The 26809-nt window shown below is 38.3% G+C and overlaps 1 protein-coding gene across 2 annotated transcripts in view; it reads left to right on the top strand.

The window, feature by feature from the left end:
* The window catches only part of LOC136884439 (pyridoxine-5'-phosphate oxidase), a 47927-nt gene extending 30568 nt beyond the window's left edge, over positions 1 to 17359 (top strand). Inside the window, exons 2-3 of one of the 2 annotated variants that reach the window (XM_068229896.1) lie at positions 10371 to 10481; positions 16824 to 17359. In XM_068229896.1, the coding sequence (XP_068085997.1) occupies positions 10371 to 10481; positions 16824 to 17071 (359 nt within the window). In that variant the 3' untranslated portion in view covers positions 17072 to 17359. The remainder of the gene's footprint in view (positions 1 to 10370; positions 10482 to 16823) is intronic. The other variant, XM_067156604.2, reaches the window with a different exon arrangement.
* The last annotated feature ends 9450 nt before the right edge of the window (positions 17360 to 26809 follow it).

Raw genomic sequence — 26809 nt, forward strand, 5'->3', positions numbered from 1 at the left:
TCACAGTTCAATACGGATCAAAACCATGAAGTTTATATCCTACGATCTTGATTTGCAAAGGCATCTCTGTATTTTTGAGTGCATAGTCACACACTCCATTAGAGTGTGACCTCTTTCCAATATTTTCTGAATTATGGTGATGTTATTCTGGACACAGATGTTCAGTAATGCATTAGACAAAGTTATGTTCCTGTTCTAATAGGAACAGTCATCACTGTAAAAGATTATTTCATCACTCGACTGAAATGTGGCTTCATTCAAAATGAAATGCAAAATGACTGATGAGATCCTGAGAGAGATCCTTCAGACTCATTACATAGGTAGCAGAAGCTATAATTGCTTTCTAGGTCGTCTTTCGTTGTCTGAGAAGTTGAGAGATTCATTTCTCAGTACACATCAATGAAAACTTAAAATTAAGAGATTTTAAGCTTTCTTCAGCACAGTACTTCTCATACAAAGGGCTCTAGGAAAGTTTTGCAATGTGAGTGAACACTTTAAACTTTTTTAAAATAATTTCCACCACACTCAATACACTTCTCCATACATCGAAACCAGTCACTGAACCAACTCTGCCACTTTTCTTCGGTTACATTTTCACACTCTTGATCCCATGCTGCCAGAAGCTCCTCGTTGGATGCAAAATGCCGCCCTTTCAGCTTCATCTTCACTTCTGGAAAAAGTGCGAAGTCACATGGGGCAAGATGAGGACTGTATGGAGGGTGATCAAGCATAGTCAACCCTGATCTGTTACATTAGCACTACGTGCTGGAGCATTGTCATGATGCAAGAGCCAAATGTTGAGCCGTGACCTTGGACGGAGCTGCTTGAGAGCCTGGATGACCTGAGGCAGACAAGTCTCACTGTACCACTTCGCAGTAACTATCCTTTGTGTTTCTAGCACAACTCGAGTCAGGATGCCCCGTTTAGTGAAGAATACTGCAATCATCATTTTCTTCACTAACCTTGACTTTCGCACAGTCACAAACAGCCACACCTTGTTCTGGGATTTTGTTGGGACATTGTAATAATAAAGCCAAGTTTCATCACCTGTAACGATGCTATTGACATTACGCGAAGTCCCATTTTCAAACTGTTTTAGCATTTTTCGGCACCATTTCACTTGATGTGCCCTTTGTTCCTCTGAAAGTGAATGGGGCACCCAAAGGGAACAAACCTTTCTAACATGGAGATGGTCGTGTAGAATTGAATGAATAGTTGGTGAAGGGATGTGGAGGGTCTCTTCTACCTGCCGATATGTCAACCACTTCTCTTGCTGCAACATTTTCCTCACAGCTTCAATGTTTTCCTCAGTCACTGATTCAGACGGTCGCCCAGAATGAGGATCACCTTCGACCCCAAAATTTTCCCTCTGGAACTCTTTGTACCAGCGGAAAATTGTTGTTTGATGTGGACAGTCTTTTCCCACCACAGGAGTCATTTCCTCCAGGCACTGGTCAACAGTTAATCCACGAGCAAAATTATAGCGGATAATTGTGCAATATCAAATAGCTTAAAATGATAATAGTGGAAACTCCCCTCGCTTAGCACACAGAGCAGCGGCGACAGCGCGTAGTGCTGCCATCTAGCGGTTCGCAGGGAACACTGACATAACATGCTATTCAAACATTACACATTTCGACTTCCAACCCAACGAAATACAGATTTTAAGACGTTTGCGTCATTCTTGTAACATAATATAGGGAAGGAAAGATGGATGTTGATCTGAATGAACCAGTGATAAGAAGAAAACAAATGTATTATCAAATTAAAACATTAGATCATCATGTTATGATTAGGGCCTACAGTCTTCAAGAGCAAATCACACATGCAATATCTTTTTCAACTTGGTATTTTTACAGGCAATATTTTTCACTGTTGAGTCATTGGTTCTATTCACATATGCCTTTATAAGGATTTTGAAAAACTTGTCAGTCAGTAATTTTACACAGCTGTTACATATGCCTACACTACATTCATTCAATGACAAAAACCTGTCAGTTAATTTTCTTCTAATCCCACGAGTGCTTTCTAACAAAAGCTGACAAAAATGTTCTTCAAATGTTTCTGATATTTTAGCACCTAACTTTCCCCTGCAAATATTTGGAAACATCATTTCAGAATTGTCATACTTTTTCATTTCTATGTGCAAGTTTCCCATGCTATAATCATTATCACAAGATGACAATACATCCCTACACTCAGCATGGGGAAATTTGCTACATGCCCAGCCCATGACATAATGGTCTGCATTTTCTTGTATTATATCATGGTCATAATCAGTTACCTGATAACTTAACTCACACTGTTGAGTGACATTAGCATCAAACTTGCACTTCAACACATCATTATGAGTCAGTAGAAAGTCTGCAACATCAGATTCACAATTGCTGTCATCAGAAGCACAGAGCAATTGATTTATCATAACACTCCTTATGGCACTGCAAAGTTTTGTTGCGTCTGGGGTTACATTGTTACCTCCTCTTGCTCTGATGATGGAATAAATGTTTTCAATGCTGTCCTGTGTGAGCCTCCTTGTTAGCAAATAATGAAAACCATAATCACTATATAATTCAGACCACAATAGTTTCAGTGCAGACATATTGTCTATCCAACCCTGAATACAAAGAGGGTTGTCTTTGCAGTTATTCAAAACTTTGAGTTGTTTCAGATAATCACAAATTTCATCCAGCTTTTTCATATGCCTTGAGTCATTGCTTAAGGGTCTCCTATACTCTTTGGGGCTACTGAGACTTGAAGATTAAAAATTTCAGACAAATATCACACATTTCTAAAAACTCTGCAGTGTTTGCAGCACTTGATTGCAAAGAATTGAATGATACATGAACTAGCATTCCAGAAGCTACAGAATGGCTGAGGACCCTGGTGGCTAAACATACCCTCATATTTGAAAAGGGGGGAAGTGCGATACATATCTTTGTTAACTTTGGGGCTAACCTTCAAATCATTTTTTAGTCCTTGTTGTAAAATTCTCTTATGTGAGACTAACTACATATTTTACCACTAGATACAAAGTCATACTTTTTCAGATTGTTTCTCACTGACTTGATTAAGTGAGGTGGATCATGAAATAAAATAAATTTTCTCATCATTTACCTCAATGAATGGCTTCTCTGCAGTCACACCTAACAGTTTCCTCACATTCATATTATTACTCCCTTGATCACACACAACTACTTTAGGGACTAACCCTATAGCCTGAAGTTGACTGACAATAAATAGCACCAGCTCTGTGATGTAGTGTCCTGCCATAGCATTGTTTGTTAGGAAGTACCCAATTATTTGTTTGTAATTGAGGTACAAACCTTTAATCTTGAATACCATAGCCTGGTTACATTGCTGGCGCATTGGAGCTGTGATTGGCTGCACAGGAATATCAACACCAAAATCTTCATAGCCCTCCAGTTGATCCTTCTGAGGATCATATGACAGTGATGACTTGATGGAAATTTCATCAAATATCCTCTCTTCTCATTTTCTTAGTTTTTATTTTCAGCAAGCTTAGAACCATTTTATTTACTCCAGGTTTCACTTGACCACTTTGTAACCAGGTTCTTAATGACCTGGTACTGGGCAAAGAAAAATGCTTTTGCATGAACTTGTATGACTTAGGTGAACAATAATGCAAAGCTAAGGCAAAACTTTTGTCAGTACTCGAATATCTTCGACCCTGAGCTTTACGGTTCCCTTGATTTAGTCGAAAATTTATAAAGTTCTGAGCAACACTTTTATCAACAACACTTTTCTCACAGTTACACTTTGACTGATTTTTCTGCACCACACATAATTTTCTTCTCAAACTTTTATTCACTGATCTGTACTTGGATAGCAACTTCTGAGAATTCCTATATTTCAACATTAAGTTTGAACAGCATTTACTCAGTCTCTCTTCTGCGGGCACTTTATCATCTTTGTGGACAGCACTTTCTGTTGGTAGTGGTAACTCATCTGGAATTTCTGGGGTTGATTCATGCACTCCTTTCCTTTTCTTTGGGCTACTCCTCAAGTTTGTCTGTTTGACATTGTGGCATAACAGTGCTGGCACTGCACCTGGCCAGATTCTGTAACAAACATAAAGATTTAATAATCAGAAATTCACTAGTGATAAAAGTTATAATGATGGAAAAATGCACTGTTTGTACTTCAAGCAAGTTCATAAGCAAAACCAGAAGAAAATATAATATTATATACCTACCCTTGGCTTAAGAGATTTTTGTTTCTGAAATCCTTTTCTGAGAAGTGGTCTGAGCACACTACATAGCTTTTATTTAAATGTTCTGGTCCTTTGGTCCTCAGAATTTCATCTAAATCTGCCCTTCTGCTCTTCACAACCCACTGAGTACACCTAAAAATTGATTAAATGCATAGGTTTAATAATAACAATATTTTAAAGAAAGTATGTTCACATAAATAGAAAAAAGTACAGGCACGTAAACATTAACAGGTAGGCCTATACTCACAGCACTTTGTTGTTAGGAAATCTGTAAAATGACTTGCGATCACTTTGTCTTCTGTAATTGCGATCACTTTGTCTTCTGTAATTAAAACACCAGTACATAGCCCAAATAACTCCTCTTCCTGCCATTTCCAAAATCGTGGTACATAACAAACACAAAACTATCTGAAGTACAAATAAGACACTTCTGACATACACAGCTGACAGCAGTAGCAAGAGTAGTTAGCCTGTCAAACTGCTAGATGGAACGCAGAAGCGGTGTCACCAGTTTCTCGCAGGAGTTTCCACTATTATCATATTAAGCTATTTGGCGATATTCACCTTTAGACCACACTGACATCTTAACTTGCTTTCAATCCCACTGCTTGGTAAAAACTGGGGTGAAGGTCGCACCTTGCTGTCTTCTAGAATGCTTTTCACCCCTTTTCATCCCTTACCATAACAGGGGTGTCCAGCCAACCGTTTTTGCATATTGCAAAACTTTCCTAGTGCCCTTTGTACCTACTCCCTAAACAAGTTGGATTTTGTTTGCCAGATGGGCTCCAGGTAATACCATAACTGGAACTTGATCTCCTGCAGTACCAGTAGTGTGATAGTACTTTAGGGAGCATACCTAAGAAATCTTGTATTATCTGCCTCCTTTCTGTATGTTTAGTTGTATTTCTTCTTGGTTGTCCATCATTATTATTATTTGGCATGCTCCTCATTGTTGCCCAATGAAGCACAGTTGATTCCTTAATCCCAAGAGTGCCAAGAAACATTCGTTTACAAATGCAAACTTTACTTTCCTGCTTATTTAAATGAAAGAAACATGATTTCTGTTGGCAATATGTTTCGTTTAATTTATTTTTAGTGCCTTTTGGTGTACTTTTATCTATAAGCAACTTCACTTGTATTTTTTTTCCTTTCCACTTCAGGTTTCAGAAATGTTGGAATATAACTTCCCTATCATTGCAATTCATTGCACTTTGTTTTGGAAACATCTTGGCTTAAGGAACAATTGCAATGCATGCCCATTTTCCTTTCTGATCATGGTACTGGATATTTCCATTTACCACAGCTAGTTTATGCAAGGCCATCATAAGGCAGTCCTTTTTCTCTTGATTCTTTGTGGTGATCCACCAATTGACATTTGAATGACCCCTCCTAGCTCCTTACCATAACAGGGGTGTCCAGCCAACCGTTTTTGCATATTGCAAAACTTTCCTGTAGTTTCACTGGTAGAGCTGCTGGTTCCTTCTTGTTCATCTTCACTATGTCCTCATTTGTTGAATAATCATCACTATTACATTTGGATGGACTCTCCACTGATTCATTGACTCTTCCTTGGTCACTGGCTTTCACAGAACACCTACTTGGATTGTGGGGTTTTGAAAGAGGTTGATTAACATGCATTTATCATTACTATTTTTGTTGTCCTGATCATTTCTTTCAGCTAACAAGTCATTCACATTACTTCTGTCCTTTTCCTGGTAGAAATTAAAATTTAAAAACTCTTGAAGCTCGACCTTTAATTCATCAAATTCTTTAATGTCTTCTTCATTGACCAAAATACTGTTTGCTGATATCCTGTTCATTGACGTTTGACTAACATCTCTTTGTACATTAGCATCAGGGTCTCTTTCTAGAACAAGTTAGAGACAGTATTTATCGTTATGTGAGAATGTGAGTATGATTCTATTGTAATTACAAGTAGGCTGGTCTGTTAGCAGCTAGCATAAAATTTTAGGAGCATGGAGAAAATTTATATTCATGTTCAGATCAGTAGGCTTACTGATGTGAGTGAAATAGAGTAACTAGCCACCTATCTGAGCCAAAGCTAATTTTATTAGTTTCCTTCCTCTGCTTCCATCAGAAGACATGACTGACATTTAAACAAGTAATTAACAATAATTGACAATCTACAATGGCACATATTGATATTATTACTCCCTCTATGTCTGAGTTGTGAGTTGCATTGTAAGAAGTCTTTGTATTTAAAATCCTCATAAGTCTGACTTTTAAGGTTTTTAAAGTAATTTATGTATGCTGAAGAGATACAATATTTTTAAAATTATCTCTAACACTGCCAGTTTTACTCCTACACTCACAAGGATTTTAAAATCCAACAGAGCATTTAATTTATGTCATTTTACCATATCATACCAAAAGTGACAAAAATCAGACGTACGAGGTTTTTAAAGCAAGCCAACGAAATGTGAATAAGAATGTGCGTGTTATGAGCTGTAACAATGGCCATCACCTTTGTCTTGTTGGTGCTAATTTTCAGTTCAAGTTTACCCCCTTCCTCTATGATTCTGTCTACCAGAAGCTGGAGGTCTTCAGTACAGTGAGGTAAGATGACCGTGTCATTTACATATCTAAGGTTGTTGATCAACCTGCCGTTAATTTTCACTCCATCTTCTGCTTCTTGAAGAACAGTTTGGTAGATATGCTCAGAGTATAGATTAAACAGCATCTTTGCCATCCCTGTTTTACCTGGGTAGCTTGAATCTTCGAGTTTCCAATTCTGTGGGAAGCTTCTGGATGTTCATAGAGCTTTTAGATGAATGTTAAGATCTTTGCTACCTATTCCTATTGTGTTCAGAATTTGCATGAGTTTGGAATGTCTGACACAATCAAATGCTCAGGCATAATCAATGATACAGATATATACATCTTTAGATTGGTCTCTACAATTTTGTATGTGTTATCAGTCAGAACAACGTCTCATGTTTCCCAAAGCCCTTACGGTAACCAAATTATTTATTACATAAGTCCAGTTTGCATTTAAAAAAATGTATTCTGAATTGTATTATCTTTAGAAACATTCAGCCGGCTCCGTGGTGTAGGGGTAGCATGCCTGCCTCTTACCTGGAGGCCCCGGGTTCGATTCCCGGCCAGGTCAGGGATTTTTACCTGTATCTGAGGGCTGGTTCGAGGTCCACTCAGCCTACATGATTAGAATTGAGGAGCTATCTGACGGTGAGATGGCGGCCCTGGTCTAGAAAGCCAAGAATAACGGCCGAGAGGATTCGTCGTGCTGACCACATGACCCCTCGTAATCTGCAGGCCTTCGGGCTGAGCAGCGGTCGCTTGGTAGGCCAAGGTCCTTCAAGGGCTGTAGTGCCATGGGGTTTGGTTTTTTTATTTTTTATTTTTAGAAACATTCAAGAACTTGGCTAATGGGACTATTGAGATAGTTTCTTAGGAATGGGGGATTAGAAGTGACTTGAACCATTCCTGTGGGATGTATCCTGTTCTGTATATACAGCTAAATTAAAAATCTTGATTAGTAATCTACACTGTTTTCATCAAGTAATTTTAGAATTTCAGTGTGAATACTATATCGCCTGGACCTGCTTCTCTCCCAGTTTTTAATAAAGTGATAACCCTCTGCTCTTCCCTTATTAATGGGAAAATTCTCCCTGTAGACATTGCACATAGTTCACTCATCCTTCCTCTGCTTCTTTTTCAGTGGAAATCAGTCTATTTGCTGCATTTGGTAGTTGAGTGCTTGGTCAAGTTTTGAAGTTATTGTTACTTCTTTCAACTTCATATGGAAAGTAAACAGATCAAGTTTGCTTTGTAGGTCTTCAGTCTCTTGACACCTCTCATTCATGGAAGATTCCTAAGTCTCCCTCGAGTTTCTTTTGTATAATCTTCCTTATTTCTTTGTATTTCCCTAATGCTACATTCTTGTATCTCCATCATAAGGTCATTTGATTTAATATTTCTTTCATTCTCTTATTTTTCTTTGTTGATTCAGTTCTCATTTCCAGAGATGAGTTCTGTGTAGATGTGATTGCTTCTTTCAGCTGTTGCCTAAGGTCTTCAATTTAATTTTCCTCCTTGATGTTTATATCATGTAAAGCTTGAAAAGGAATCCACCTTTTCTGAACTCTTCCAATGTAGTACTCTTGTTACTTGCCTAAGTTTACTGGTAGGAATGTTTGTTATTAACAGAATTAATATTTTTATACAGGAGAGTAAAACATCTATTTTGGGAACTTCTCCAAATTTAGTAGTCAAAACATCAGTCTGTTTCCTTTGAAAAGTATAAACAGCAACTATCTTGTGTTTTATGCAATCAGAAACCAGAGTGTACGAGGGGGTAGCATAAAGTTTTATTATCACATTAAAAAAGTTACAGAAAGTTTGTTTTGATTTACACGTTTTTACCAGCATTTCTTTATCTTCCGAATAACATCATTGTAGAAGCCTGCACATTGTACCTTAAACCACTCTTCCACTTCATGAATGACATCATCTGCATTGTCAAATCAGCGACCCCGTAACAGATTTTTCATTTCTGGAAATAAGAAAAGTCATGTGGTGTGAGATCAGGAGAATAAGGCGGATGCTGCAAGACTTCAAAGCAACACGACCTTGTTTTGTCAATCGACACTTGTGAGGAGTAAGCTGGTGCATTGTCAGCTAGGAGACAAACGCCTCTGGTGACCATATCATGGTGTTTCTGAATCAAAGCATTTTGCAACTTGTCCTGAAGATTGCTGTAGTATGCACCAGTGATGGTTTTACCCTTTTCAAGTTAATCTGTGAGAATGACTCCACAACAATCCCAAAAAACTGAGAGCATGACGTTCCCTGCTGACTTTTGCACCTTTTTATATTTTTGGGATGGGGAGGGGAATCAGCATGCTTCCACTCCTGGCTCATGTTTTTGATTTCTGGGTCATACTGATAGATCCAACATTCATCCGTGGTTACCAGACAATAAAAAAAAGTCCTCTTCATCCTCTTCCAACAGCGTCAACAGCTGTCGTGAAAGGTCACATCGTGTTTCTTTCTGGAAAGTGGTTAGCAAATGTGGAATTCACCGTGCAGACAAGATAGACATGTGCAGTTCGTCATTAATAATTTTCCACACACTACCATAGCAGAAATGAGTTTCATTCACAATCATTTGGATGGTTGATCATCTGTCTTCCAGGATTTTTTTTTTTTTTTTTGCTAGTTGCTTTACGTCGCACCGACACAGGTGGGTCTTATGACGATGATGGGACAGGGAAGGGCTAGGAGTGGGAAGGAAGCGACCGTGTCCTTAATTAAGGTACAGCCCCAGCATTTGCCTGGGGTGAAAATGGGAAACCATGGAAAACCATTTTCAGGGCTGCCGACAGTGGGGTTCGAACCTACTATCTCCTGAATACTGGATACTAGCCGCACTTAAGCAACTGCAGCTATCGAGCTCGGTTGTTCCAGGATTAAACACTCCACTTTCTTCATTGTGGCCGCATTGTTCGTCTGTCAGTGATGGTCTTCCAGGCCTTGGCTCATCTGTGAGGGACATGTGACCAGTTTAGAAATTCCTTTTCCACATCACAATAGTGTCGTAAGATGGGGCAATCATTTCCATAAACTCTCATCATGAATTTTCTGGGCACTGTTACCTTTCAAACTTTATCATGTTCAGAGCCTCAATCTTCTCTATCTTACACTTCAGTTCTCAACTGTAAAAGAAAGAAAGGACACAATGAGTTGATTTTCTAAGCATCATGCACTAAAGGGCCAATGATAACACAGACAAAATACCACCAATATACCATAACAACTTCTGTGTGATAATTAGAACTTTACAATACCCCTTCGTAGTTCAAATGATCAACATTTTTTCTCCTTTGTAACATATCACAAGAGACTGGGCCTCATCTTGGACTACCGTATTGCAGTTTTGTGTAAAGTCAAGAGTTACCATACTGCAAATGCAGATTCTTTTAAATTTTCCTTTGTGTCATTCATGAAAGATGTCTGGTGTTTAGCAAAAACGTCATGCTGAACTAAGAGTGATAACTTGTTGCAAAATAAATTTATGAAATCTGCTGATGTTTCAGTAGTCTCTAAATAGCAATGGTCAACTGAAATTCACTACTGAAATGTAATTTTTTTCTATCAGGTTTTCATCAAAATAACTTTTCAAGGATGGTCCACATTGCAACATTACAAGGAGAAGATGAAAAACTACCTATATTGCAATATATCAATGGATTTTTGACTGGCAATGTTTGTAAGTTTTCAAATCACCATTTGCAATTACTCCTAACCTGGCATTTTCAATAATCTGTTTAACATTTAATGGATTGTACATATACACAGTGTGTGTGCCACTTGAACTGCTGAAGTACAATACTTTGGCCGGAACTCAGCAAATTTCGAAAAATTATTTTAATATTTGAAAATTTCTCCTTGAATTTGTCCATCTGTTTCAGTAATTGTTATACAGTCTTTAACACCTGGCATCTCTCTGCTGACTTCATCATTTTTGTAAAATAAATGAGACACTTTATTTGATGGGTTTGAATTAATTGTTGAGGAATGTGAAAACAGGTTAAGTACCTTTAAAGGTGGTAAGGACCGGGTGAGTTGGCCATGCAGTTAGGGGTGCGCAGCTCTGAGCTTGCATCCGGGAGATAGTGGGTTCGAACCCCACTGTCGGCAGCCCTGAATATGGTTTTCCGTGGTTTCCCATTTTCACACCAGGCAAATGCTGGGGCTGCACCTTAATTAAGGCCACAGCTGCTTCCTTCCCACTCCTAGGCTTTTCCTCTCCTATTGTCACCATAAGATCTATCTGTGTCAGTGCAATGTAAAACAAATTGTAAAAAGAAAGGTGGTAAGGAATGTCAGAGAGACATCGAGAGGCCATGTCAGCCAAGTCTGAAACTTGGGCGTGGCTTGGGTCTGGAGTTGTGACTGAGGGTATAAGTGCCCTCATGTCAGAAATGCAAAAATCTATATACAGTATATATATAAAACGTTAACGTGTATGTTTCACAAAACTCAAGCTCTTAAAACAGAGGGAGTAGCCTATGAGAAGTCTGATGCATCACACCAGAACTTTAGTTCATATTCTGCAGATCTGTGTATGTGGAATCCTCAGTATGATCTTAATTTGCTTGCTTGCTTCTTGAGACAAGCTGGGAGAAAGTAAAGGGAACATTCATTGTCAGGCTCCGCCATCTCCTGAGTTATGTTAAGCCCAACTGCTGCTGGGGAAGAAACGGTCTGCCATTCCCTTGGAGATATCCTGACGTCTGGTAGACAGTCTCCTCCACTGAGTTTAAACTGTAAGAATGATTCTTTGGCATGAAGCTTTTACAATCTTTGGCTTTAAAATCAACAAAACCAAGGTTGATGATGAGTAGAAACTCTCCAACTGTTCATCTAAGAATTGGAGATGAGGAGATGGATATTGTAGACAACGTTTAGTACTTAGGTAGTGTTCTGTCTTCAGACAACACCATACATCAAGAGATTAGCAACAGAATAGAGAAAGCTTCCACATTCCATCGCGCTGTACGTGAAATAGTTTGGGATACAACATTTCCATTAGTTTCCGAGATTTGCTAGTACAAAATATATCTGGTACCTGTATAGTCTGGAAGCAGCATCACTTACTGAATCAACAACGAGCGTCTTCAGGCAACAGAAATGAAGTTCCTCCATTCTTGTCTACAAATAACAAAAATGGATAAAATAAGGAATGTGGATAACTCCACCATTAAAATTTTTAGCTTAAAAGTTCCACCTTTTCAATACAAAATACAGATTAATCAACTTGAATCATCCTTCAACGGCAGTTAAGTGCCTGATTTTAATGCATTTTATGCATAATTTAAAACTTTTATCACCATTGTGACGATTTTTCATCTTCAACTTTTAAATTTTAGCGTCAATCCTCAATATTTTTATGGCATTTGTACATTGTTTATGGACCCTTTGATATGTTGTGCAATTTGTGTTATTGGCTGATGATGACCTTGAACTTAGATCAAAACTAGTACAAAATAAATGTTTCATTTGTGATGTAAACTGCATTGCAAAAATTTTGTATTGAAAACTGTGAAACTAAAACTTTTCATTTTCTATGTAATCACAGTTCAATATGGTCCAATCAACATGAAATTGTCCGACTCGTTGGCTGAACAGTCAGCGTTCTGGCCTTCGGTTCAGAGGGTCCTGGGTTCGATTCCCGGCCGGGTCAGAGATTTTAACCTTAATTGGTTAATTTCAGTGGCACGGGGGCTGGCTGTATGTGTTGTCTTCATCATCATTTCATCCTCATCATGGCGCACAGATCGCCTACGGGCGTCAAATAGAAAGACCTGCACCTGGCGAGCTGAACCCGTTCTGGGATATCCCGGCACTAAAAGCCACACGACATTTCATTTCAACATGAAATTTATATCTCTTAACTCCACCATTGCCGGTCCCAAGTCTGGACCCTCATCTCACAAGTGCAAAGAAGGAGGAGGTGGAGAAGTATAACCTCGTTAAAAAACCTGGGTCCATCTGGCTCTGGATGGTAGTAGCCTGTAAGAGTTACCTAGGGTTACTAGGTGAAACCTGGTCAATGGTCTCAAAGGCGGAAAAGGAATTTCAGATTTCCAGTGGTGGAGAGAGTGGAAGAGCTGCCTCCAGGACTCACAATCTTGGTTGCATTTTTGTGGTCTTCGGGCCACTCCAGAAATAACTTTCATCAGCCATGGAAGTGTGTGATGTCAAACAATTCACCCCAGGTGGACGATCCACCGTACACCAGTACGTCAGCAGACATTCGGATTCTGGGGAGTCTACAACGTTACACAAAGACAATAATAAATGTAAGAAATGATTTTCATTACTTGTAATAACACAAACATAGGCAACCAACGTTCTTAGCAACTTTTAATGTAAACTCATTGTTAAAAATGGGAAAACTCAAACATCGAACTGATATATTCATACTCATAACAGCCATTCAAAAAAACAAAATACATAGATACAGACACCTTCGATTCTGAAGGTTTTAGGATTTACAAAGGGAAAATGTGACCAAGAGTAATGAAAAATATACCACACCTTGGAACAAACTTAAAAAAAAAAGAAGAGAATTTAATAGTTTATTTGGATTCCTTATCTGAAAGACTCTTAAGCACAAACAAAATGTACACAATTATCAATGCACATGCCCTTATAAATGAGGGTAGTAGGAAAAACAAAGAAAAAGTGGAGATTTTTTGGTATCACTTAGATGACCTTATTCAGAAAATTCCAGATAGAAATAACGTCATCCTTCTTGGAGACTTTAATGCACAGATTGGTAAAGAAAAGTATATAAGAAAATTGTTGGAGATTATCCTGTCCACAATTGAATAAATACAATTGGCATCAGCCTAATAAAACTTTGCAAGGCACACAATTTAATTCTTGAATCTACAGATTTAAAAAAAATACCATGAAAACAAAAGACATGGGTATCCCCAAATTCCAGCCTAGGTGAATTCCATATCGATCATATGGCAATCAAGGAAACCTTTCACAAAGAATCGGAAGTACAGCATGGAAAAAATACTAAGTTCAGATGACTTCACAAAAGCAACGGAATGAATTCAGACCCAAAGTTTGGGGAATATCAAGGAAAACCTACTTAATAAAGCTGAACAGATAGCACCTCAAATAAAAATTAGAAACCATACCTGGTGGCCACTAGAATGTGATGCACACATTGAAACAAGAAAACAGGCATGGCAAAATTGGCAATCACAGAACACAGAAGAAAGCAGACTAAATTTCATTACAATTAGGAAATTGGTAGATGAAAATATAAAAAGTGTTGAGAAGACACATGAAAACAAAACTCTCCTCCAAACTTGATGAAGAATTTACCAAAAACAATGCGAGAAGCTTCTACAGAACTTTCAAGCAAAAGTTATTATGATACAAAACACCCACCGTCCAATTTCAGAATGGAAGAGTAAATGGGGCCATTGCTCACAATAACACAGAAAATTGCAAGATACTAGCAGAATACTTTGATAAAGTCTTGAATTGTCAATCAATCAATCAATCAATCAATCAATCAATCAATCAATCAATCAATCAATCAATCAATCAATCAATCAATCAATCAATCAATCAATCAATCAATCAATCAATCAATCAATCAATCAATCAATCAATCAATCAGTCAATCAGTCAATCAATCAATCAATCAATCAATCAATCAATCAATCAATCAATCAATCAATCAATCAATCAATCAATCAATCAATCAATCAATCAATCAATCAATCAATCAATCAATCAATCAATCAATCAATCAATCAATCAATCAATCCTGATCTGCATTTAGGGCAGTTGCCCAGGTGGCAGATTCCCTATCTGTTTCTTTTCTAACCTTTTCTTAAATATGCAGGAAATATTTATCGGAATTCTTTATCAGTACTGTAGGTGGAGTGAAAGGCCTCTGCATGTTGTAAGCTACTGAGTGGGGGGAGAACCAAAGAATCTATATTCTCTTCCTTGTCTTCTAAGTCCAAAAGCATATCCATGATTCTATGCTTTTCTGTGAAGCAGAGAAATTTACATACATCTTTTTAATATCCAGTAGTGTGTTACATAAAATAAATTTCATTGCAAAGCCTGTATTGTATATATTCGAATGTTATCGTTAGAGCCCATATTTCCATGCAAATGTATGTTTCTAAATAAGCTGGTTACACTTCTCAAACTTTGCAAATATTCGTTTTATGGCTTAACGATTCCAAATAACCATTCTCTTTCCCTGCATGTTTGCATATTTTGGCCTTTTCAGGAGAAAATTCATGCATAATGCATATTTAGAAGATTTGGGATTTAATAGCGAATATTTGGATGTTTAATACTGCATAATATGTCTGGCTCCATGGCTAAATGGTTAGCATGCTGGCGTTTGGTCCAGAGAGTTCTGGGTTCGATTCCCGGCCGGGTTGGGGATTTTAACCTTCATTGGTTAATTCCAATGGCTCGGGGGCTGGGTGTGTGTGTCGTCTTCAGCATTAGAATTCATCACAGGTAGGGCCCCATTCTCAAAGACGCGCAGGTCGCCTATACGGCATCAATTTGAAAGACCTGCACTCGGCCTCTTCGGAGGCCACACGCCATTTAAAAAAAAATGAAAAACTGCATAATATGACTTTTCTTCTGACTTTGGCACATGTATAATGTTAACTTGCATGATAGTGCCTTTTATGAATGTTGGTGTGCAGAATTTGGGACCATTTTACCACGTTATACAGTATGTCTGTTACTGAGAGATAGAGAGAATATATTCCTGGCACACTATCTGACAACCAAAGTTAGTACATAAGGTAGAGATCCTATAAATCAATTAACTAAGCACTTTCTTATCTGTTGCTTGAGTAAACATTGACGTAAGCCGGAAGTCCCGTCGTCAATCTCTGTAATTCTTAGGAATAAGGTGTCCCAGTTATATATTGCTATGAATTGAACCTTAAATTGTGCATTACTCATTGACGGCTCAGTTGTTTATCTATGTTAGTCGAACAAAACAAAACTTGTATCACACTTCTGTGACGCCACGTTACTGAGATAGCAGCTTACAAACCTTGGTTTTGCACTGAACCTTGTGTGTTGTCCTGGAATTTCCTACCCGAAACTCTCACTCGTCAAACGTCTCTGTTATCACAGCAGGCAATCGTTACCAGTTATTGAGGACCTTCAAAAGTGTCTGCAATTATCGCATGGAGAAGTATCTGCGGCAGCTGGAGATAGGTCGAACAAAGTGATCCGTTCAAATCCTGACTTAAAATTCGTCAAAATTATATAAGACGCAGTGGTAAAAATGCAAAAGACGTTCAGTTTGACCTCACTTTGTCCCAAATGCCTTCATTTAAGTATGCACCTGTCACTTCTTATGATGTACAAAGATCACTTTCTGTGTTTATCTGTCACCATATTCTTAAACGAATGAGCTTAAATCAAGACAATTTGGAGAAATTACAGTAGTTGTACAATGTTTCAAAAGGAACTGAATTTTGATAGCGCATATTTTCCACTTTACTGTGCATGTTTTGCCACATGATAGGGCACGAATGCATCATATTTTAAGATTTGATAGTGAATGGAAATCCGGCTTCCAGTTATCATGCATTTTAAATTGACGTATTTGATAACCCAAATTGTATTTTAATGTGTATTTGTGACCTTGTCTATTTTACTCATCTTACAAGTATTTTCAGCTGATGATGTCAAAAAGGAAGGATGAAACATGTCCCGACACCTGTTAATTGCTAATTAAACATAATTTTTTTTAGTATTATAAAGGTGGAACTTTTGACTGTACCTTTATAAAGTACAGTAGTGTGTTTACGCTATAACATGGTCCCATCCTTGGAGGCTTGGGTTCCATTCCTAGTACTACCAAAAATTTAAGTTCGGCGGGAGCGTAGGTATGTGGCTAAAAATGGTCATGCAACTCACTTCCATTGACAGTGTGCCTGTAACGAACTACACCACCTTGGGACATGCATTTGAATTTACTACGTCTTGATAAAAAATATATAATCTCTTTTATTATTTTTTTTAGGTCGACAAGACCTTATGGAACGAGTGAAAAATGAAATAGAAAAGTACAAAAATGGAAAAGACATTCCCCGCCCTGATTTTTGGGGTGGATATATTTTGTTACCTGAAACTGTGGAGTTCTGGCAGGGACAGACTGATCGATTACACGACAGAATTGTCTTCAGGCGTATAAAACCGGGTGAAGAACCAGATGGTATAAAAGTTCATAGAGGACAGGATGACTGGGTGTATGAGAGGCTTTCTCCATGAAGAAGTCTGTAAACGTTAAATGCACTGACCAAAGCAATAGTCTTTCATTGACCTTGGTGTTCATTGTATCAGAGTATTTTCTTGTTCATGTTTTGTTATTATGTTATTTAAAAAAAATTATGTGTGTAAATATTGGTGTTTATTTATATAATTTTAATAAAACTGGAATGTATTTGTTCCTTTTCTATATTATATGATTTTATGTAATAATATACCTATAGCTGAAACTGTATTGTTGTCTATTGAATGCCATTTTATAATCTTATGTTTGTGAATGTGTTGCATTAATCAAAGGTGATTGAAAATCTTATGAAAATGAATATATATATATATATATATATATATGATATATGAAATTTACTCTTTGAAATTTATTTTTATTAATAATATAATTTTATTAAACACATTGTGTACAAGGTATTAATTAATTAAATGAAATTAGCATCATTTGCATAGTGTGACAAAGTCAATGTCCTGTCTTTGCACTCAATGATATGATACGTGTTGCATGGTCCTCCACATATGGTGCACTGACATCTGTCGGTGGGGCTGTGGTATCCCTTGGTTGAACATATTCGGTGATGTAGTCCGTGGGCTGCCACTCTTGTGTATAAATGGCGCAGTTGGTAGTTGGCCTTTTTCCATTCGTTGCTTGTCATCGCTGGGGTGGTGAGGAGTCCGGGAATGATGTCCCTCGCTCTCTGTCACCTGTCTTCTAGAAATCTGGTGCTTTGTGGTGTTGATATCAGATTACGAGCTTTCATCAGGTCTTCTATAAAGAAGGTTGTGTCTACCAGGATATACGTTATTCTGTTTTGCGTGTATTTTGAGAATGTAACAAAGGCTTTTCAGTCTGTCAAACACATAGCAAATACAATGTAAATTAAAACACTAAAAGCATATCTGTAAAACACACACTAACATACAAAGAATGACATGTTTCGTTCTACAAGAACATCCTCAGATTCTATCAAATCACTTAAAATAAGCTTATATATGTACAGTATTGTTTACGTAGCGTAAACTTGTCAATGATAGAGAGATAAGTGATAACATGAAACAGTAATGACAAAAAATAAATTATATACAATTATAATATAGTGAAAAAATTTACGTATTTATCTAGACTGCCGATGTTAAGTCTGTTGTCACCAAACACTATTTCAGGACTGTGGTCATGAAAAGTTTGTGGTGAGCCACGCTGTGCGTGGAGAGGGGAGGGCAGGACAGGGAGGGGCCTAGTAGATCGATGTGGATCTCTCCTGTTGGATGATAAAATCGGGTAGACTATAGAGTGGAGAGGGGGGGGGGGGGAGATGTAGGGCGGAGCGGCTGGAGCGCTGTGGAACTTTCCATCAACATTGGAGGGGGGAGAGATGTTATTGACCTATTTCATGTTAATTGTACCTGTATGTAATATGGATGAATGTAAATTATTATTATTATTTTTTTATATTTTATTTATAATAGGTGAATAAAGTAAGGAACGGTATTATTATTATGAAAAAAGCAATTCACCTTCCGTCAACATTGGAGAGGGGAGAGAAGTTATTGACCTTTTCCATGCGAATGTACCTTTATGTAATATGGATGAATGCAAATCAATAATTTATAGTTGAATAAAGTAAGGGACGTTATTATTATTATTATTATTATTATTATTATTATTATTATTATTATTATTATTATTTTCGATAGAAGCAATTTAAGGAGTAGGTGTTGTCAGATATTATGTGGGTAGAGCAAATAGGGGGGAATTATTTAAATGTGTATTATTATTATTATTATTTACGATAGAAGCAATTTAAGGAGTAGGTGTTGTTAGATATTATGTGAGTAGAGCGAATAGGGGGGAATTATTTAAATGTGTATGCTCATTCAGGTTATTGGCATTAGTATTTTTTGCGACGTAAATTTCTATTGCTTCTTTTATATTCAAAGATTTACTTTTATTTTCGAAGTGTAAAATTTTTAGATCAGTGTTGATGTCTGTGAAATGGTGTGAACAGTCGTAGATGTGCTCCCTGAAGGCTGAATGCCGATTATATCTGATCGCGTTTTTGTGTTCTTTGTATCTTGTATGGAAATTACGTTTTGTTTGACCTATGTATGTGGCGTTGCAGTTAGGTTCTTGGCACTTGAGTTCATACACTCCTGACTTTGAGAAAGGGTCCTTTTTGTTTAAGTTGTACCTGCTGAAGTGTCTCTGTAGTGTGTTATTCATTCGAAAAGCTACTTTTAAACCTTGTTTCTTGAGACACAGAGCATTCTTTTCAGGTAGGCTGTTTTAATTCCCTGTAATCACTTCAGATTTGAGTATGTGAGGTGGTTCCATATAAGCTGTATGCCATATGAGGCAATGGGAGCAATCTTTATGTCGAATAGTCTCAGGGCTATTGTGACGGATAGTAGATTCAGTTTCTTTATCTCGAAAGTTGCCTTTATTGCTCTTACAGCTCTGTCTTCAATGTGCTTGGAAAAGGCATGTCCTGTCACTTGCAGTGTGAGTCCTAGGCACTTGTAGCTTTTGACTATTTCTAGTATTTCTTCCCTGCAAGTGAATCTATCAGTGTTTGCCAAATTTCCTCCTTTTCTGAATTTCATTATTTTTGTCTTTTATTTTTATTTTTAAGTTTGATAAGCTGTAGTCCATAGAACGAATTAAGGGTCTTTACCTATTTAAAATTCTTTGGTATATGCTTGAATCCACCCTGTCAATATCACTTTCATCATTGAAAACCATTTATTCATCAATCATGTTTTGGGATAATGAGAAAAGTGTATTGACAAGGTGAATTCAAGCATATACTATATTAAATAGTTTTTAATAGGTTTAGACATGTCAACACAGGAATAAATACAGTACATATTATAGTTAAGTTAATCAATATTAAAGGTCTTTGACAGGTCCTTGGGTAAATATTTCTAACTTCAAATACCTTGAATGTATCGTTTCAAAAGATAACACAATAAGCAAAGAAATACTTAATAGGACTTCAAAAGCTTCTCAGTTTTATTTTCAAGTGAGAAATCTACTCTGGGATGATAAAATGCCCCAGAAAGCAAAGTTTGCCATGTTTCATACCTACTTCATTTCAGTTCTCACCTCTGTACTCAAAACATGTACCCTATAAAAAGTGTAAATTACTGTGTCTTATGGCAAACCCATTGAGGGTCAGTTTAATAAATAAGGATTAAATATATGTATATAAAACAAGATTTATACTTACCGGGCGAGTTGGCCGTGCGCGTAGAGGTGCGTGGCTGTGAGCTTGCATCCGGGAGATAGTAGGTTCGAATCCCACTATCGGCAGCCCTGAAAATGGTTTTCCGTGGTTTCCCATTTTCACACCAGGCAAATGCTGGGGCTGTACCTTAATTAAGGCCACAGCCGCTTCCTTCCAACTCCTAGGCCTTTCCTATCCCATCGTCGCCATAAGACTTATCTGTGTCGGTGCGACGTAAAGCCCCTAGCAAAAAAAAAAAAAAATCTTATACTAAAATCCAGTCAACAGATCAGAACAATGAACCAAAAGTCAACAAAAGACAAGATTAGAAGTGAAGCAAACAGGAAGGAGGCTGGCATCAAAATACTTGTTACGGAGCTTTTAGGAAGACGAAAGGCTACAATGGTTTGGACATATTATGAAGATGGACAGAACAAGAGCAGTAAGAAACTACTTTGACAGAGAAATGAAAGGGGAGAGGCCAGTAGGGACGCCAAGAAATCGATGGATAGGCACAGTGAAATCGGAGGTCAACAAGAGGAATGTCAAATGGGAGGACATAGTGGAACAGAAACCATATTCTGAAAGGAAGAAGTGATGAACGCTTGTACACCACACCCGTCAATCTGGAGCTGGAAAATGATGATTTATTTTTTACAATTTGTTTTACGTCACACCGACACATATAGGTCTTATGGCGACGATGGGACAGGAAAGGGCTAGGAGTGAGAAGGAAGCATCCATGGTCTTAATGAGGTACAGCCCCAGTATTTGACTGGTGTGAAAATGGGAAACCATGGAAAACCATCTTCAGATATGACAACGGCGGGTTTTGAACCCACTATCTCCCGGATGCAAGCTCACAGCTGTGCACCCCTAATTGCACCCCAACTCACATGGTGTGTAATAAATTCATATTTTCTGAAATTTTTTTCTGGTTTTTAATTGTGTAAATTTGATTTAGTCTGGATATTTTATTTTGCCTTTTTATAACAGAAAACTGTGAACTCATTAAAGTATAAGTCTGACTCTGTTGCTCTTTCATAGGCAGGCACAGATCAGCTCAGTGACCGCTGGTAAATGTGCAGAGTATGCTCTCTGATGGAAGGTGCAGCCTAGCAGCTGCTTGCAAGGCTCTCAGTTACAACTAGTGAAGAGGCGTGTATCTAAACAGATTTAAACTTTTCACAGTTTTATTGTACCTAATGTATCATTCTACTCAATGCATTAGAATAAGTTGTTGGGTTTTGTGATGTGATATCATATTAAGATTTGTGTGTAATGATAATATATCTTGCAGCTCATCCATATTTTATTCTGACCATCAACTATCAACAATATACATTCCAAAGAGAAAAAAAAAATGTTGAATGAAAATACATAGAGGAAGGAATTATGGAGGTTCATCTTCTCAGTTCTCCACATCCTCCCCACCTTGGTCGATCTCGAGAGGGAAGACCAGCTGTACAGACTGACAAATCTTTGTCTCATTGCCCATCTGAAGGATGAGGGTTCATACCTTATTTTCTCTGCCTGGTCTCCTTTCTGTGATTTGCGCCTTTTGCCACAGATGTCTAGGTCATAGATCATTTTAAAGCAGCACATCTCCTACTCGGCTCTCTCTCTTTTGTCCGTTTGGAAGTCGAACTTTGTGGTAGCTCCTGAGATCAAGAAGATAATCATTCCTCCATTGTTTTAGGAAGTCGTCCTGAGTCTGGGCTCCTTCCTCAGGTCTGTCTGGGCCATGAGTTCAGAGTCAGTGGTCAGGGCAGTTAGTCATATACCATTCAGGAAATGACTTGGAGTCAGTATCATAGATCCGTCTTGAATTATTTGTCTAAGTTAAGGGCTTCTATGTTCACCAATAGTGTTTTGAGTGCCTCCTCACTAATTAGTGTCTTCCCCAGAATCATTTCTCGCCATCTTTTAACTGTCCTCACCCATCTTTCCCACCAGCCTCCCCACCAAGCTGCCCGTGGTTCTATACATTTCCATTGGATTCTGTTATAGGCAAAGTACTCGCTTGTTTGCGGGTCATTAAGGACATGGCTGTTGGAGATCTTTTATGAAAGCCAGGAGCTAGTGATCTCCAGATCAGGCATAGGAGCTTTCTTGGGAGAAACATTCCACTCACTGCCAGCCAGTCAAGGGCGTGATATCTGAACGCATGAGGCATGCCACAGTGAAAATGCGATACACAAAACAACAATGCATATTTCTCGTTGAGAAATAAACAACTAGTGGGGAATCTGCCACGCGGACAACAGCCCTAAATGCAGATAAGTATTGATTGATTGATTGATTGATTGATTGATTGATTGATTGATTGATTGATTGATTGATTGACTGACTGATTGATTGAGACACATCTTTTAGAAGTCCTGTAAATCATACTTACGAAGTTTCCACAGATGCTATCTGGAGGCTGCTTAGTCTATGAAAAGTACCATCGTGCATTAGTTAATGAACCAATGAGAAACAGGAGTTATTTCCAATAAGGAGAAAGAGCGATGTCTTAAATAAGTGATGGCTGAAGAGATGCTTTAAGACGTTTGAGTCAGAACGGAAATGATTCCAGAAAAAACCTGACTCACTAGAATACAATAGACGTGAGAATTTTCACCTTTTTGACACTGTATATTTGCTTCAAATGAGCTAACTAGTAGTACATGTTTCATTCCGTGGAAACATCCTCAGCTACTGTTTTCTTAGCTTAGGTGAAGAAATTTTTACAAAGAATAATATTCTTCTTTGAAAACCATCTTAAAATAGTACCTTAACCGTTCAATCTTGTTCGACGTGTACGTGTACGGACCTACAAAACTTAAGCCAGGAGTGGTTTGACATGTACTTGTACGGACTAGGCTAGGGATGTCATAGATATACACCTGTGTGTCATCTATTGGTTGTCAACGTGAACATTTAGCACGGCTCACAGCACAGGGTATCATTCTATGCAGGGGAGTATCTTCTACTGTAATGCGGCGTTGTGTTGGCGTAAACAAATTTGTTTCATCAACGTTGATCGTTGTAAACAACATGGTTGTGTCCTCACATGGTCTGTATTTATATAATGCAGCTCTCGACACATATTAGGTGAAAGTAGTGATGAGAATAAACCGAGTGATAATGAAAGTGTTAGTGATGATGATATTATGTGTGATGTACATAATGATAGTAATATAAGAGAATGCTCACCTGAGTGGTCATGGACACCTGTTGTTTCAAATTTTATTCCAGCAAGAAAGTAATTAGGCACTTTTTACGTTGTATGCCATCTTTTTGTGTATAGATACAACATCTGCATGACATGAGCTGTGTATCCACTTATTTTAAACAAAATCAGGCAAATCATTTAGAAATTATAGCAATGTTTGTGACAGCATGTAAAAGTGTGATATTTTTCAAAAATTTACTACCTCTGTAAGGTAAAACTTGGCCAACTTTTAACACTGGCTTGAAGGGTTAATTATATTTAAAGACTACAGTAGACTACTTCACCAGATGGAAAGCCACACTCGCTGCAACAACACCTCTCCAAGGACAACAGCTGGATGATGACAACCCTAGGAAGACTGAGGAAAGTTAATACACGATCCTAATATGAAAGTACTCAGCTTCAGAGATGTCTCCAAATAACATATACCCAAGATGTTCAATTGTACCATAATAGTTATAGCAAAACTTATTTTAACAAAGAAGAGCCGCTACTGAGCTCGATAGCTGTAGTCGCTCAAGAGTAGCGTTACAAAAATATTGCAAAGTTTGGGCTGGGAAGACTTGGGAGAAAGGAGACGAGCTGCTCGATTAAGTGGTGTGTTCCGAGCTGTCAGTGGAGAGATGGCGTGGGAGGACATCAGTAGACGAATAAGTTTGAGTGGTGTCTTTAAAAGTATCTGAAGATAAAGTTCGAATTCAAGAGGACAAATTGGGGCAAATATTCGTTTATAGGAAGGGGAGTTAGGGATTGGAATAACTTACCAAGGGAAATGTTCAATAATTTTCCAATTTCTTTGCGATCATTTAAGAAAAGGCTAGGAAAACAGATAGGGAATCTGCCACTTGGGCGACTGCCCTAAATGCAGATCAGTAGTGATTATAGCATTGTAGTGCGGCCAGTATCCAGTATTCGGGAGATAGTGGATTTGAACCCCATTGTTGACAGCCCTGAAGATGGTTTTCTGTGTTTCCTCATTTTCACACCAGGCAAATGCTGGGGCTGTACCTTAATTAAGGCCATGGTTGCTTCCTTTCCACTCCTAGCCTTTTCCTGTCCCATCATCGCCAAAAGAACTATCAGTGCCAGTGCGACGTAAAAGAGAAGAAGAAGAAGAAGAGCAGCTGAGGTAGCATTCCTAAAACCAAGACTGAGCATTGACACGACAAGATTTTGGAAACTTTTTCATAAGAGGACAGTTAAGTGACACAGGAACAGTCAGTTTTAAAAGAACCAAAGAGTTGAATGGCAACTTTAAGACCTAATCAGGCAATTAGGAATGGTTTTAAATTAAGTTAGAAGATAATCATCATCATCTGCAGTTTCCAGCTGTTGGCCAGGTCTGTTTGGAACATAAGCCTGTCCATCTCCTCTTGTCTTCCCACCACTTTTCCCTCGCCTCTCTTGCCCGGTCTTCTTCTCTTCTCTGTACACACTCTTCCATTCCTTTTATCCACCTGTCTTCCACTCAGTTGTTTTCCTGGTATCTCCATTTCATACACCCTCCTGGGTACCCTTTCCTCTGTCATTCTCTTCATTTGTCCATACCATCTAAGTCTAGATGCCTCTATCCTGTTCTGTAGTGGCTCTTCTTTTACTAGATCTCTAACCTTCTCGTTTTTCATCTTATCCATTCTTGTCACTCCTATCCTGCTTGTCAGAAGTTTCATTTCACATCCTAGTTACAGCTCACTGCCTCATTACCCAAGTTTATGCTGCATACGTCAGAATAGGTACATAGTACGTCCTGTATATCACTCTTTTGCTTCTCTGAGGGACATCCTTGCTCCAAACCAGACTTTTGACACTTTTCAGGAATGCTCCTGTGTGGCTTCCATGCTAAATTATTTCCTTATGATTTCTTCCACTTTCCTCTATAATACTTCCTACGTACTTGAAAGTCTGCCTTCCTAAGCTGTTCTCCTCCAAGCATTATCCTTCTCATGGGTCTTTCCTTCTTTCTAGTTGTGATCACAGTTTCGCTCTTTTTGGCATTAAATTTCATTCCGTATTGTTTCACCTCCTCTTACCATGCATCTAACTGTTTCTGGATATCTTCTTTGCTTTCCTCCTCAGACTAACAAGTCGACTGCAAATATCATCACTTTCATTTTTCTTTCCCCCAATTTTCCTTGCCACTTTTGTCATTAGCTCGTCCATTACTACAATGAAGAGCAAAGGTGACAGAGCTCTTCCTTGTCTTAATCAAATTTTTTGGTCAAACTAGAAACCAGTCTGTTCTCTCTCCTCCTACTTTCACACAACTGACACTCACAGGGCAGGCTACATCTCCCTCAATCTTTCTATTGCCTGTTTCTCGACACCTTTTATTGTAAGGCTTCCCATATCTTGTTTCTGCACACATGGTCATATGCTTTCTCAAAGTCCAAGAAGGCCATCAGTAGATCTTTAAAATAAATCTCCCTTTCCCCGACCTCCATTCCCCATAACATTTCCCTCCCCACCCCCACACCACCACCTTTTTGAATAGTTTAACTTTAAGTATTATACTGCCTGCTGTCATTTCTTGATGGATACAGTACTTTTGCATCGATCTCTTGGCACAGGCCAGAGTAAAGTGTAGCTTCCACCGAAGTCCCAGTCAACATCCATGGCTGTGACAATATGGAAGTTGCTGGGGTATGGGTAGTGCTGAGTAATGACATTCAGAGCACGAGTAGTGCATCTGAGTGTTATGAAAGGTGCTGCTCAGAGGGTCAGTTGTGCTGCAATAGTCCTTTCTGACACAGTGAGGAAAGCAATGGCAAACTACCTCACTCCTCATCTTGCCTAGTACACCTCATTATGGTGCTGCCATTGGTTTTTGGGTTTTCCTTATAACTGCATAACCTTTGGTGGTGCTATTTGAGGATCCAACCAGCCTCTGGGCTGATGACCTAACAGACAGAACGAAGTTTGATATGGACCACAAAGCTGATTACTTGCAAAACCTGACTCAGTGGCTTGTGCATGAATGTTGTGTTGTGTTGTGGGAGTTTCATACATATAAAGTGTCAGTGGCTCATAAATTAACCTCCACTGCCCCATCTACATGCTCTTATTTTTGTATGTTGATTTTAAAATACATGTGCGATGGAATTGTCAATCCTGCCCTTCTGATGAAGCTGGGAAGTAGAAACAAATTGGCTGGAGGCCAGTAAGAAATGGATGCAGAAGAATTGGGCCTGATGAGGGAAGGGCATAATCTATTTGAAGATGTGGAGATTGTCCTTGCCCTTTGTATTTATGGGTTTTTTCTTTCCCTTCGCTCCTTCTTTCGACACTGACCTGTCT

The sequence above is a fragment of the Anabrus simplex genome, chromosome 12, assembly GCF_040414725.1.
Source record: "Anabrus simplex isolate iqAnaSimp1 chromosome 12, ASM4041472v1, whole genome shotgun sequence".
Lineage (NCBI taxonomy): Eukaryota > Metazoa > Arthropoda > Insecta > Orthoptera > Tettigoniidae > Anabrus > Anabrus simplex.